Source organism: Chiloscyllium plagiosum, chromosome 2 (assembly GCF_004010195.1).
Source record: "Chiloscyllium plagiosum isolate BGI_BamShark_2017 chromosome 2, ASM401019v2, whole genome shotgun sequence".
NCBI lineage: Eukaryota > Metazoa > Chordata > Chondrichthyes > Orectolobiformes > Hemiscylliidae > Chiloscyllium > Chiloscyllium plagiosum.
In genome coordinates this window covers 73,556,195-73,570,857 of record NC_057711.1, presented here as the reverse complement: position 1 = coordinate 73,570,857, position 14,663 = coordinate 73,556,195, and the positions used below count along the sequence as shown (strand labels likewise).

Sequence of the window (14,663 nt, the reverse complement as noted above, 5' to 3'; positions counted from 1 at the left end):
AAGTTATATGGGTGGAAATGAGAAATAAGAAAGGGATGATAATCTTATTGGGATTGTATTATAGACGCTCTAATAGTCAGAGGGAAATTGAGAAACAAACGTGTAAGGAGATCTCAGCTATCTGTAAGAATAATAGGGTGGTTATGGTAGGAGATTGTAACTTTCAAAACATAGACAGGGACTGCCATATTGTTAAGGGTTTAGATAGAGAGAAATTTGTTAAGTGTGTACAAGAAAACTTTCTGATTCAGTATGTGGATGTACCTACTAGAGAAGGTGCAAAACGTGACCTACTCCTAGGAAATAAGGCAGGGCAGGTGACTGAGGTGTCAGTGGGAGAGCACTTTGGGGCCAGCGACCATAATTCTATTAGATCTAAAATAATGATGGAAAAGGATAGACCAGATCTAAAAGTTGAAATTCTAAATTGGAGAAAGGTCAATTTTGATGGTATTAGGCAAGAACCTTCGAAAGCTGCTTGGGGGCAGATGTTCACAGATAACATGGAAAATGGGAAGCCTTCAGAAATGAAATAACGAGAATCCAGAGAAAGTATATTCCTGTTGGGGTGAAAGGAAAGGCTGGTAGGTGTAGGAATGCTGGATAACTAAAGAAATCGAGCATTTGGGTAAGAAAAAGAAGGAAGCGTACGTCAGGTATAGACAGGATAGATTGAGTGAATCCTTAGAAGAGTATAAAAGCAGTCAGAGTATACTTAAGAGGGAAATCAGGAGGGCAAAAAGGGGACATGAGATAGCTTTGGCAAATAGAATTAAGGAGAATCCAAAGAGTTTTTACAAATACATTAAGGACAAAAGGGTAACGAGGGGGAGAATAGGGCCCCTCAAAGGTCAGCAAGGCAGCCTTTGTGTGGAGCCGCAGAAAATGAGGGAGATACCAAATGAGTATTTTTCATCAGTATTTACTTTGGAAAAGGATATGGAAGATATAAACTGTAGGGAAATAGATGGTGACATCTTGCATAATGTCCAGATTACAGAGGAGGTAATGCTTCATGTCTTGAAACGGGTAAAGATGGATAAATCCCCAGGACCTGATCAGGTGTACCCGAGAACTCCGTGGGAAGCTAGAGAAGTGATTGCTAGGCCCCTTGCTGAGATATTTGTATCATCAATACTCACAGGTGAGGTGCCGGAAAACTGGAGGTTGGCTAACATGGTGCCACTGTTTAAAAATGGTGGTAAGGACAAGCCAGGGAATTGTAGACCAGTGAGCCTGACGTTGATGGTGGGCAAGTTGTTGAAGGGAATCCTGAGGGACAGAATGTACATGTATTTGGAAAGGCAAGGACTGATTAGGGATAGTCAACATGGCTTTGTGTGTGGGAAATCATCTCTCACAAAATTGATTGAGTTTTTTGAGGAATTAACAAAGAGGATTGATGAGGGCAGAGTGGTAGATGTGATCTATATGGACTTTACTAAGGCATTAGACAAGGTTCTCCATGGGAGACTGATTAACAAGGTTAGATCTCATGGAATACAGGGAGAACTAGCCATTTGGATACAGAACTGGCTCAAAGGTGGAAGACAGAGGGTGGTGGTGGAGGGTTGTGACCAGTGGAGTGCCATAAGGTGCTGGGCCCTCTACCTTTTGTCATTTACATAAATGATTTGGATGCGAGCATAAGAGGTACAGTTAGTAAGTTTGCAGATGACACCAAAATTGGAGGTGTAGTGGACAGTGAAGAGGGTTACCTCAGATTACAACAGGATCTGGACCAGGTGGGCCAATGGGCTGAGAAGCGGCAAATGGAGTTTAATTCAGATAAATGCAAGGTGCCACATTTTGGGAAAGCAAATCTTAGCAGGACTTATACATTTAATGGTAAAGTCCTTGGGAGTGTTGCTGAACAAAGAAACCTTGGAGTGCAAGTTCATAGCTCCTTGAAAGTAGAGTTGCAGGTGGATAGGATAGTGAAGAAGGTGTTTTGTATGCTTTCCTTTATTGGTCAGTGTATTGAGTACAGTAGTTGGGAGGTCATGTTGCGGCTGTACAGGACATTGGTTATGTCACTGTTGGAATATTGCGTGCAATTCTGGTCTCCTTCCTATCGGAAAGATGTTGTGAAACTTGAAAGGGTTCAGAAAGATTTACAAGGTTGTTGCCAGCGTTGGAGGATTTGAGCTATAGGGAGAGGTTGAATAGGCTGGGGCTGTTTTCCCTGGAGCATCAGAGGCTGAGGGTGACCTTATAGAGGTTTACAAAATTATGAGGGGCATGGATAGGGTAAACAGGCAAAGTCTTTTCCCTAGGGTTGGAGAGTCCAAAACTAGAGGGCATAGGTTTAGGGTGAGAGGGGCAAGATATAAAAGAGACCTAAGGGGCAACGTTTTCACACAGAGAGTGATACATGTATAGAATGAGCTGCCAGAGGAAGTGGTGGAGTCTGGTACAATTTCAACATTTAAGTGGCATTTGGATGGGTAAATGAATAGGAAGGGTTTGGAGGGATATGGGCCGGGTGCTGGCAGGTGGGACTAGATTGGGTTGGGATATCTGGTCGGCATGGATGTGTTGGATTGAAGGGTCTGTTTCCATCATGTACATCTCTATGGCTCTATGACTCCAAGAATGAGAAGTGACAAATTGCAAGTGAAGAATTCCTTTGGCAATTTGCCAATTCCTTTCTGTAATTAAAATTTAGGTCATAAAAACAATTCAGCAAAACACTCAAACTGTTCTAGTTTCTACATTTGAAATGGGTATAAATGAAAGAAAGTTTCTACGTCTGAATCTCAAAGAGTATATAAAACAGTAAAGTAACTGTTTTCAGCAGATACAGCTAATCAGTTATGCAAACTATAACCAAGCCATTTCCTAACTCACTAGGTTATTCCACATATTGTATCCAGTGAATTCCAACTTTGTGAAAATGAGACATACCTTGAACTATATTTATTTTTATTGATTTTGCCTTTATTTACAGCTTTTTTGCCATTCTTATCTTTTCTCTTGCCCCTTTTCTTGGTATCCTCCTCTTCACTCTCACTGTCCATTTGCTTTTTGTCACTTTTTCCTTTCTTTTTCTTGCCCAGTGCCTCATCATCATGATCATCACTATGAGAATCTTTTTTCTTAGATTTTGCATTTCTCTTGTTCTTCCTACTTTTAGTTGCTTGTTCCTCTGCTTCATTTAAGTTGTTCCTATTAGTTAATTTGTTTCTATTTTGCACATTTTTCTTTCTACTTTGCTCTTCTTCTTCCTCCTCTGAGTCATCAGATTGTTCCTCTGATTCTTGTTCAATTTTTCTCTTTCCATTTCTGTTCCTTCCTGCTGACTTCTTTGTGCATTGTGGTTCCACCTCTGAGCTGTAATCATCTTAATACAAATGAACAGGTTTGTGGGTTACATTTGCACTCAATAAATAGCTCTCATCCCAAACATACAGCTAAATAATAATCAATAGGAAACAGTAAAATATAAACGAATAAATCTCTGTGACATGCTTAAGTCAGGTTTGGGCTCTAGGGGGGAGGCTGAACAGGCTGGGGCTATTTTCTCTGGAGTATCAGAGGCTGAGGGGTGACCTTATAGAGGTTTACAAAATCATGAGGGGCATGGATAGGGTTAATAGACACGGTCATTTCCCTGGAGTGGGAGAGTCTAAAATTAGATAGCATAGATTGAAGGTGAGAGGGAAAAATTTTAAAGAGATCTGAGGGGCAACTTTTTCATGCAGAACGTGGTGCGTGGATGGAATGAGCTACCAGAGGAAGTGGTGGAGTCTAGTGCAATTACAAAATTTGAAAGTTATCTGGATAGGTATATGAATAGGAAGGGTTTAGAGGGATATAGGCCTAATGCTGGCAAATGGGACTAGATTAATTTAGGATATCTGCATGCACAAATTGGACCAACTGGTCTGTTTCCATGCTGTACATCTCTATGACTCTGTGACATGTAAAAGCCTAAAGGATATATCCCAATGTGTCACTCTTCCCAATATGGCTAAATCTATTTGTAAATTTGTATGATACAATAATATAGCAAATCTGTAATCTTATATGAGAAATTGAGGGTTGTGGACATTATGCTTAGCACTCTAATGATATGTTGCATTGCCAGTTAATTTATAGTTTATAAAGTAAGCAAAGTGAAAGATAAATCATAGCTCCTCAGACAGCTAATAATTTCTTCTAATACTAAGGAAATGTTACATCTTAGAAGTAATGTGCTTCAGATCTCATGTTAAACTAACATGGTCTATGGCTGTTTCCAGTAGGTCAGATGGCACTAAGATCTTATGCTATTTAAAGGTCAAGAAATCACATATTTCTATTTCTGTTCCTAACTCTAAATTTCGTCCAGGAAGAGAGATTAAAAAAAAATTCAAAGTGGAAAAACCTTTGTGCCACGTTCGTTTTTGGAGAAGAATGACTGCCAACTCTTCATCACATAGACAGATGGCATTGGAAAATTGCATAATAATGAAGATTTTTTTGCCTGAAAAGTGAAGCTTATAGTCTTAACATTTCATTACTATAGTGTTTGCAATGTACTCTCCCGAACAAGACCAAGCATTTCTAATGAATGACAGAACAAAGTGCAGTGGGCACTACAGTGGTGGGAACTTCAGTTATATAGATCTAGAACACATTTATTTTTGATGTCTCTCAATTAACAAAGCAAAATATGGGAGTGGTGAGGACAAAATCTAGGAATATGTATTCTCTTCCTTATAAATCACTTGTTGATTAGATTACCTACAGTGTGGAAACAGGCCCTTCGGCCCAACAAGTCCACATCAACCCTCCCAGACCCATTTCCCTCTGACAAACGCACCTAACCTAATGACAATTTAGCATAGCCAATTCACCTGACCTGCACATCTTTGGACTGTGGGAGAAAACCGGAGCAAACCCACACAGACACGGGGAGAATTTGCAAACTCCACACAGACGGTCGCCTGAGGCTGGAATCGAACCTGAGACCATGGTGCTGTGAGACAGCAGTGCTAACCACTGAGCCACCGTGGTGACATTTCCTTGTAATTCTACCTTTGTGTATGGCAAGGTAGACATACAGCATGTGCATGGGGAAATAGCTTACCTGTTTCTTCACCCTGTTCCTCATCATCACTTTCATCATTATCCACCTCAATGCTCACTGTTGGAAAATAAACACCAAGACATTGGGATAATTCTGTAAACTTGCTGCCTTACCTTATATTTTAGCATGTGACTTCTTTTGGTTAATATCAAGTTCTCTGTACAATGTAATGCAGAGAAAACTAATTGGTTCATCATAAAACCGTGAAACCTACAGCAAGATTTACACTCATTCCACTTAATTAATAACCATGTGATCTTTTGGAAGGGACAAGAAGCATATGAAGAAAATCTCCTATCACATTATGTAGAAAGAAATCTGAACAAATCCCCAGTAACTCCACTAGATGACAATAAGTATTCAGGAATCCAAATAGGGCAAATCTCTCTTTTTTATTCTTTCATATGATGTGAGCATTGCAGAGAGAGAAAAAAAGTTATGAAACAAATTAATAAAGATATCCTTAAAGGTGAGTTCAGAGAGCATATTTAAGACAGTTTCTTAGAAAAAACTACATTCTTGAACCACTCAGGGAACAGTCTACTTTATATCCAGTAATATGGAATAAGACAAGATTAACAAAAGACCTCATAGTAAAGGAACAACTTGATGAAAGAGTTCACGACATGATACAATTTCACATTCAGTTTGAGAGAGGGAAATTTGGATCTGAAGTTAGTGTTTAAATTTAAGTAAAGGCATTTAGAAAGCTATAAAGAATTTGCTGGCTAAAATATATTGAAAGCAAAAGTGATGGAGAAGCAGTGGTTCATTGGAGAAGATATCTAACTGTGAACATAAGTATATTCTGTTGAGAAAGAAAAGCTGTACAGGAAAGAAATAACATCCATGGCTAACTAAGGGTGTCAGATTGAAAGAAATGTTATATACTTGCAAAGATTGGTTAGTAGCATGGAGAAAGAGAGGGAAACTGGAGTATGAGAAAAATGAGCACGAAATATGAAACAAGCAGTTAAACATTTTAAATGAAAAGGAAAAGGTTAGTGTATTAGATGGTGAAACTGTGTAAGTTATAAAGGGAATCAAGGAAATAGAAGATGCTTTAAACAAGTATTTTGTATTTGTCTTCATAGTAGAAGATACAAAAGGCTTCCCTTTAACTATGGCGACATTTCCTAGTAATTGTACCTTTGTATATGGTAGGAATTAAGGGACATGGTGAGAGTGTGGGTAAGTGGATCTGAGTCCAAGAAAAGATCAACATGATCTTATTGAATGCTGGAGCAGCTCAAAAGGCCAGATTGCCTACTCCTGCTCCTAGTTCTTTTGTGCTTATGGTCCCAGTAACTGTAGAAATAACAAGAGTTAAAGGAAGATGAACTTCAAAATTCACAACCACTGAAGGAAAAACACTGAGAAAATCAATCAGACTACAAACTAACAAGCCCCCTCGATCTGATGCTGCATCCTGAAATCTTTGACAGTGCAGACATGGTGACGGAATTTGGTGCAATTTTCCAAAAGTCCATAGATTCTGAAAAGGTCCCAACAGACTGGAAGGCCCCAAATGTATCACCAATGTTCAAGGAAAGAAAGCAGAAACCTATAACCTACTTATGCTAACAGCTGTCATTGGAAAAATGCTAAAATCCATTATTGAGGAGATAATAGCAAGACATTTAACCCAGGTACTAATCTGGATGTCGATAGGGCTTCATCGTGTGGGGAATATTATCAACAAACCCTGGTATGTTTGTTTTCTGGCTGCCAAGGGTGGTCATTTATTCAAAGTTTCTCAACATTGTCAAGAAGGCAGGGCCCATTTCCTGTCCATGCTGCTAAGTCCCTACTATCTCCTTCCCAGTATTCACCACTCTGTGAAACCCCTCCCACCATCTCTATTCTGAAGAAGAGTCATATCAGACTCAAATCATTGTCTGTTCTTATACTACTGCCTCTTACCTTGGCCACAGGCCTCAAGAGGGGCTTGCTTTGAGCAGCAACCACCATCTCCCCTGTAGCACTGCCACTCAAAAGTATTTCCATCCTTTGATTGCCTGGCAATTCTTGCTGGGTGGGACATCTGTCCCCAGTATCCTGACCCCCAGGAAAGGGCCCACTGCTGGCCTGTCAACTGTCTGAAATAACATGCAATACTGATGGACCTTCCTGGAAAGTGGTGTGACCTGGAGGTCTCACAGATACTCCAGACAGCAGTTGAAATACCTGTCACTGGTAGAAGGTTCTGCCTGTTATTTGAGATACAGGTGTTTACATTCTCCTGCTACTGGGTTTGAAGCTATATAAAATCCAAAAAATGGCCTTCCCACTACATTTCCACCACTCCCAACTTGTCAGAAGTATTACAGTTGGCAGGGGTGCAGCAGAGTTGTTAGGCAACTGAAGGACCCCTAAAGGCTCTGGTATATTACTCACAGCAGGGGAAGATCCATGCCATACAGGATGTCTAACAGATTTAGCTGTGTGGATTTGTGTCAAACTAGATGGCTCATGAGAGGTACCCCCATCAAAGGTCATTCCCATTTTTAACTCTTTCCCACTCTCCTGAACACAAACCCTCACTGCCCTCACCGAGACCTCTGACCCTAGATTTAGGGAAGTCTGCATCAGGAGATAGAGATAGAGGTAAAAGGCTCACCTTAAAGAAGTTAACACTGCTCCAAGGATCAAATTGCTGCTGTGCACCAGTCAAAATCACAGGCAGACACCCTGTGACTTTTTGGTAGGGGAGGGTGAGGCAGGTGAGGAGATAAGGGACCATGGTACCCCATTCTTCAATGTCTGGCACAACCAGGAAAATGTACTATTAACTTCTATCACAGTTGTGATGCCTGAAATATTTTCATTCACTGAGCTCATTTTAAGAAACATAAGAAATGTTGGCTATGTTGATTGTGCTCCATAAATGCAAATTGTTGTTGGGGCAGGTCTTTTTGATTTTGATTTTACATTATAATTGATGAAAGCTGCATAATTCCAACATTGATGTTCTTTGCAAAATTGCTTTGTTTTGCAATTGCTACTGTTTATTAATATATATATTTAACAGTAAAATTCTGAACAGCAGTTTGAATGAATAATGTGCTCACATTGACATTGCAGAATATTTTACTCATAGATCCTATATTGCTTAAGTTAACGAAGGTTAACATACCCCAAAGTATACTTAGTTATTTTGGGTCATTAGTTCTACATTTTATTTTCTGTCTGCAATATCCGCACAAAATTGTTTTATCGCTTCTTATTACCAATGGGACAAGATGATGTGAGCTATGGGCTTCAAACAACAGTGCTCTAACGATTGTGATTGTACTAATGCAACAGAAGATTATTCTGGCGCTCTTGATTTTTTTTATATTTGATTTTCAATTCTGTCCCTTTTATAACACATTATTGGAATGAACAGTTGATCAACAACATTTCATAACTGTGTTAACTTATTTGAGACACAGGATGCAGATTAAATGGCACATCAAAAACTGAAATTAGAACCCCTACAGTGTGCAAACAGGCCCATCAGCCCAACAAGTCTCCACTCTGACCCTCCAAAGAATAACCCACCCAGACTCATTTCCCTACACTATATTTACTCCTGACTGATGCATCTAACCTACACATCCCTCTGGGCAATTTAGCATGGCCAATTCACATAACCTGCACATTTTTGGACTGTGGGAAGAAACTGGACCAGCCAAAGGAAACCCACACAGACACGGGGAGAACGTGCAAACTCCACACAGACAGTCGCCCGAGGCTGGAATCAATGCCAGGTCTTTGGCACTGTGAGGCAGCAGTGCTAGCCATGGAGGAACCTTGCTGAAATGAAACATTACTTTGCAGTGGGCCATGCCTGTGAAGCAAATTGCTGTGCTACTGCAGTTGTTTTGAGCCTTGAGTTGAAAGTAAAACTGTAGTTGCGAATTAAAATGTCATCTTAATGGCAATGCAAGTACACATAGTATAGAGGTCCACTGAATAGATGGAGTCTAATCCTATACTAATGTTCACATTGGAAACTTCAGAAACTGCAGAATCAGAAAGGTATGAAATGTTAAATTTTGCAGAAACCAAAAGCAATAACTTTTCCTGATTATCCTGACCTCGAACAGAATGGTAAAAGTACTTAGAAAACTTAATTACATGAGCAATGATGTTGAACGACAAGCACATCAGATAACAGGTAAATAAATGAACTTCTGGAAGACTAAAGTAAGGACTGTCATAATAATTATAGTTTATCACCTCATGAATCTTACAGTCTACTGCTAATTCTTGAAATCTGTTTATTTCGAGCACCTAATGAGGAAATTTACTATCTTTACCCAGTTGTTATTGTTTAATGAGGCACGTAATTTCCCAGAAAAAAAATGCATGCCAAATTTTGTTTGAAGCATTTCAATTAATCTTGATTATTTACACATACTTCATTGAGAGGTATTTACACTATATTTCATTTATTCATTGTATTAAGGTGATAATGAAATCTGCTAATGAAAGTCACTCTGTGTTTGCTCTTGATTGCAAGTTTTTCTTGAGAATATTTATATTCCTAAAAGTAAGGGTCATTGATGAAGAATGACATCTTTTTACATTGTTCAGGTGTTTCAGCTTTATGACACACTGGACGGATGCAAGGTAAAACTCCCCCTAGGTTGATTCAATGGATGGAGTTCTCCCTAAATGTCAGAGGTGTACTTGAAATCAGGACTGGAAGAACGTTTGAATAAATCACTTCGGATCAGCATTCCTTCTTCTGGATGATCTTGCCAGATTTAAAGTAAAGCTGGCAAGGGCCACCCACCTAGATGGAGGTTACCAGACTACAAAGTTAAATGTCAATTGTGGGACGATGAGGGACATCTTCAGTATATTCCAAAGACTGGACAGGCTCCCCATTGAGGCCAAAACCCAGGAAATGCCTGGATCCAATTTTCCAGCAGCTGGCTAGGAGATTTGAGATGTCTCTTTCACTTCCTTCACCCCATCCACGGTAATCAGGGGATTACAGCTGTAATCACCTATCTTGGAAAGGGCCTCACCCTCCATAATGGTGACTTTTCAGCTATTGTCACAGTTTACTTTATAAATTTGAATGCCACAAGATTGAGGGACCTTTTCAGTTTCCATACTGCAACAATGGCACCGTCTCATATGCCCTGCAAGCTTAGGAATCCATACACCATTCTTAATTAAATTGTAATTTAAGTTTGACAGAATTGCACCAATGGATGTGTTATTGACATGTGCTGGGACAGGACCTAGAAATGGTCCTGTCATTATTATTCTAACCCAGCTCAGGTATGAAGTCCTGAGACATTTAAGTCTAGGGATGAGCTTCATTGTACTGAGTTGCTGAGGGAATAGTGACAGTGAGAGGGGACAATTGGTGATAGTAGGTTGGGATCCCATAGTGAATGGGAGAGGACGAGGCACTCTGGAAAGTGGGGTGGAGTGGCGAGAGTTCAAACAGTTCACTCAGGCCATTAAATGGGAAGATGTAGGGCTCACAAGGACATGGGAATGAATTTGGGGTAAGTGGGAATAGTAATTGTTGTGTAAAGTGGTTCAATAGAAACTGGGTGAAGATGAAAGTTCATTGAGGACACAGGGGACAACAACACAGAAGGGAGCATAAAGGGTGAGGGATAATTCACAGATATCGTAGGCAGAGCCTGCATGTCATTTCACTGAAATTAAGTTGGAATCTTGCCATGTTGGATTGAAAGTTAGCTATACAGTAACTGTATAAAATGACTGACATTGCTTGCAAACTGGGCAGAGTAAGTCACTGATTCTTTTTCTTTGGTGGCAGAGTAAAAATCTTGGTAGTTGGGGCCCTTCCGATCATTAATTATCCAAGAATGCATGTTAAGAGTTATGGTCTCATCACTATTACATTTTGTATAATTCTTGCCTCCTTATGATGTCAGCTAACGAAATGTAATCAGACAAAAGCACTTAAAAGCAGCACTTAAAGTGTCCATTTGACAAACATATTCTGTAGCCAGCACTGAAATACAACACTTCATAGCTGCCACATCTGTGCATTCAGCAACAAATGTGCAAGGACATGGTCAACAATGTAGAAGGGAGTCTTTACTTTGATTGAGGGTCTATCATGGTAGCTTAATGGCAGAGGTCTACTCTCCAGTGAAGCTTGAAAACTTTGGTTTTGGTCCATATACTTTGATAAGGCAACGTACTCCAGAATATCTAACACCCCTTATCAAAGCATATCAGTTATCTCCTCAGCAAGCCTCCGGCCAAATGACGTGGATCATAATATGATGTTCGTTGTGATGGATGTGAGGGATCAGGATAAAATTGGTATTATTCTGACATTCCTCACAGTTTATCACATTTCACATGGCGATTGCTTTGGCTGAAGTCCTTACAGCCTTGCTGCAGCAATTGAGACAATGTATGAAGAGACAGCAATTATTACTTTGTCACCAAACTCACCAAGAACAGTAAGTTCTAGTGACTGCTGCACAGCATATAGAGAGAGAAGCAGTGAGTCAAAGTCCACCAAATGGGTAGAAGACAATAAGATTTTGCATCCACAGACCTCTCTGTCATTTTCTTTAATTGTCTGAAAGATAGTATACTTAGCTATCATCGCTGAGCTCTGTCATCTTCTGGAGCAGGGCTCAGAAGATTGGGTGACAAACCCATCCTGTGACCACCTAGGTCAAAACTGTGCCAGCGGCTCATCTTAAGGAGTAACTGGGAACTGGTGTGGCATTGTCCAATTCTCAGTCCACAAATGCATCCATGATAAAGTTGGTGCAAGTTCCTCCAGAACAGAGCACATCATATCCTCGCCTGTCAATGAGAAGAGTTAAGCAGTGTGAACTGTGGGATTCTCCAACATCAGTGACATCTCCTAGAGGCAGGATACTAAAGAGAAACTTAAAGGGAGGGTTTAAACTAGTTTGGCAGGGGAATGGGAACCAGAGCTATAGATCTGAGGAAAAGATAGTTGTTGAACGGACAGAAATAGAATGCAGTGAGTCTGTCAGGAAGGATATACAGTTCATATGGTAAAGCAACGGGTTAACCGGTGTCTGTTTCAATGCAAGGAATGTCAGGAATGAGAGTGATGAACTTCGAGCATGGATCAGTACTTGGAACTGTAATGCTGTGGCCATGATGGAAACATGGATTTCACACGAGCCAGAATGGTTGCTGGATGTTCCAGGGTTTAGATATTTTAAAAAGAACGGGGAAGGGTGTAAAAGAGGAGGGGGTATAGCATTATTAATTAGAGAATGCATCACAGCTTCAGAAAAGAAGGTTGTTGAGGAGGGTTTTTTTTTGAGTCAGTATGGATGGAGGTCAGTAACAGGAAAGGAGCAGTCACTTTATTGGGTGTTTTCTGTAGAAACATCCCCCACCCCCTTTAGCAGCAGCGAGATGGAAGAACAGACTGGACAGCAGATCTTTGAAAGGTGCAGATGTAACAGAGTTATTGTTATGGGTGACTTCAACTTCCCCAGTATTGATTGGAACCTCCTTAGTGCAGATGATCTGAATGGAGCCGATTTTGTCAGGTGTGTCCAGAAAGGATTCCTGACTCAATATGTAGATAGGCCTATCCATGGGGAGGCCATATTGGATCTGGTGTAAGGCAACGAACCAGGCCAGGTGTCGGATCTCTCAGTGGGAGAGCATTTTGGTGATAGTGACCACAACTGCCTCACCTTTACCATAGCCATGGAGAGGGGTAGGAACAGACTGCATGGGAAATATTTAATTGGGGGAGGGGAAATTATACTGCTATTAAACAGGGGCTGTGGATTATAAATTGGAAACAACTGTTCTACAAAAAGCGCACAACAGAAATATGGAGATTGTTTAAGGAGCACTTGTTGCAAGTGTTGGATAACTTTGTCCCACTGAGACAGGAAAGAAATGGTAAAGCGAAGGAGCCTAGGATGACAAGAGCAGAGGAATTTCTTGTCAAGAGGAAAAAGGAAGCTTACATAAGGTTGAGGAAGCAAGGATCTGGCACAGCTTTAGAGGATTACAGGGTAGCTAGAAAAAAACTCAAAAATGGACTGAGGAGAGCTTGGAGAGGGCAATAAAAAGCATTGGCAGAAGGATTAGGGAAAACCAAAGGTGTTCTACACTTAAATGAGGAATAAGAGAATGATCAGAGAGAGCGGGTAGGGCCAATTCGGAACAGTGGAGGGAACTTGTGCCTGGAGTCTGAAGAGGTAGGGGTTGCCCTAAATAAGTTTTTTGCTTCAGTATTCACTAGAGAGAGGAACTTTGTTGATAGTGAGAACATTGTGGACCAGGTTAATAGGCTTGAACAGATTGATATTAAGAAAGTGGATGTGCTGGAAATTCTGGGAAGCATTAAGATAGATAAGTCCCTAGCGAATCCAAGATTACTGTGGGAAGCAAAAAATAAGATTGCTGCACCTTTGGCAATGATCTTTATGTTCTCACTCTCCACGGGAGTAGTACTGGATGATTGGGAGGGAGGCGAATATTGTTCCTCTGTTCAAGAAAGGAAATCCCTAGGAATTATATACCAGTCAGTCTTACATCTGTGGAAAGGATTCTAAGAGATAGGATTTATGACTATTTGGAAAAGCATAGTTTGATTAAAGATAGTGAGGGCTTTGTGAGGGGTAGGTCATGTCTCACAAACCTTATTGAGTTCTTTGAGGATATGATGAGACAAGTTGACAAAGTTCGAGCAGTGGATGTGGTGTACATGGATTTCAGTAAGGCATTTGATAACGTTCCCCATAGTAGGCTCATTCAGAAAGTTAGGAGGTCTGGGATACAGAGACATTTGGTGGTCTGGATACAGAATTGACTGGTTGAAAGAAGACAGCGAGTGGTAGTCGATAGAAAGCATTCCAATTGGAGATTGGTGACCAGTGGTGTCCCGCAAGGATCTGTTCTTGGGCCTCTGCTTTTTGAATTTTTTATAAATGACTTGGATGAAGAAGTAGAAGTAAGTTTGCTGATGACACAAAGGTCGGTGGTGTTGTAAATAGTGTCGAGGGCTATTGCAGGCTACAACAAGACATTAGGAGAAAGTGAGGACTACAGATGTTGGAGTTCAGAGTCGAGAGTGTGTTGCTAGGAAAGCACAGCCGGACAGGTAGCATCTGAGGAGCAGGAGAATCGATGTTTCGGGCATAAGCCCTTCATCAGGAATGAGGCTTGTGAGCCAGGGGCTGAGAGACAAATGGGAGGAGGGTGGGGGTGGGTAGCTGAGGAAATGATAGGTGGATGGAGGTGAGGGAGAAAGTGATAGGTCAGAGGAGGGTGTGATGGACAGTTCCGGAGGGCGGTGCTGAGTTGGAGGCTTGGGACTGGGATAATGTAGGGGGAGGGGAAATGAGGAAGCTGCTGAAATCCAAATTTATCCCATGTGGTTGCAGGGTACCAAGGCAAATGTGAGGCATTCCTCCTCCAGGCGTCGGGTGGTAATGGTTTGGTGGTGTAGGAGGCCCAGGACCTGCATGTCCTTGACAGAGTGGGAGGGGGAGTTAAAGTGTTCAACCATAGGGCAGTAAGGTTGGTGGTTGCAGGTGTCCCAGAATGTTCTCTGAAACGATCTGCAAGTAGGTGTCCTGTCTCC

The 14,663-nt window shown here is 40.9% G+C and overlaps 1 protein-coding gene across 1 annotated transcript in view; it reads right to left on the bottom strand.

Annotated features, from left to right (window-relative positions):
- tmc1 (transmembrane channel-like 1) overlaps positions 1-14,663 on the bottom strand; it is an 88,001-nt gene that overhangs the window by 52,091 nt on the left and 21,247 nt on the right. Inside the window, exons 2-3 of the mRNA XM_043704985.1 lie at positions 5,075-5,131; positions 2,908-3,343 (exon numbers count right to left, since the gene is read on the bottom strand). Of these exons, the coding sequence (XP_043560920.1) occupies positions 2,908-3,343; positions 5,075-5,131 (493 nt within the window). The remainder of the gene's footprint in view (positions 1-2,907; positions 3,344-5,074; positions 5,132-14,663) is intronic.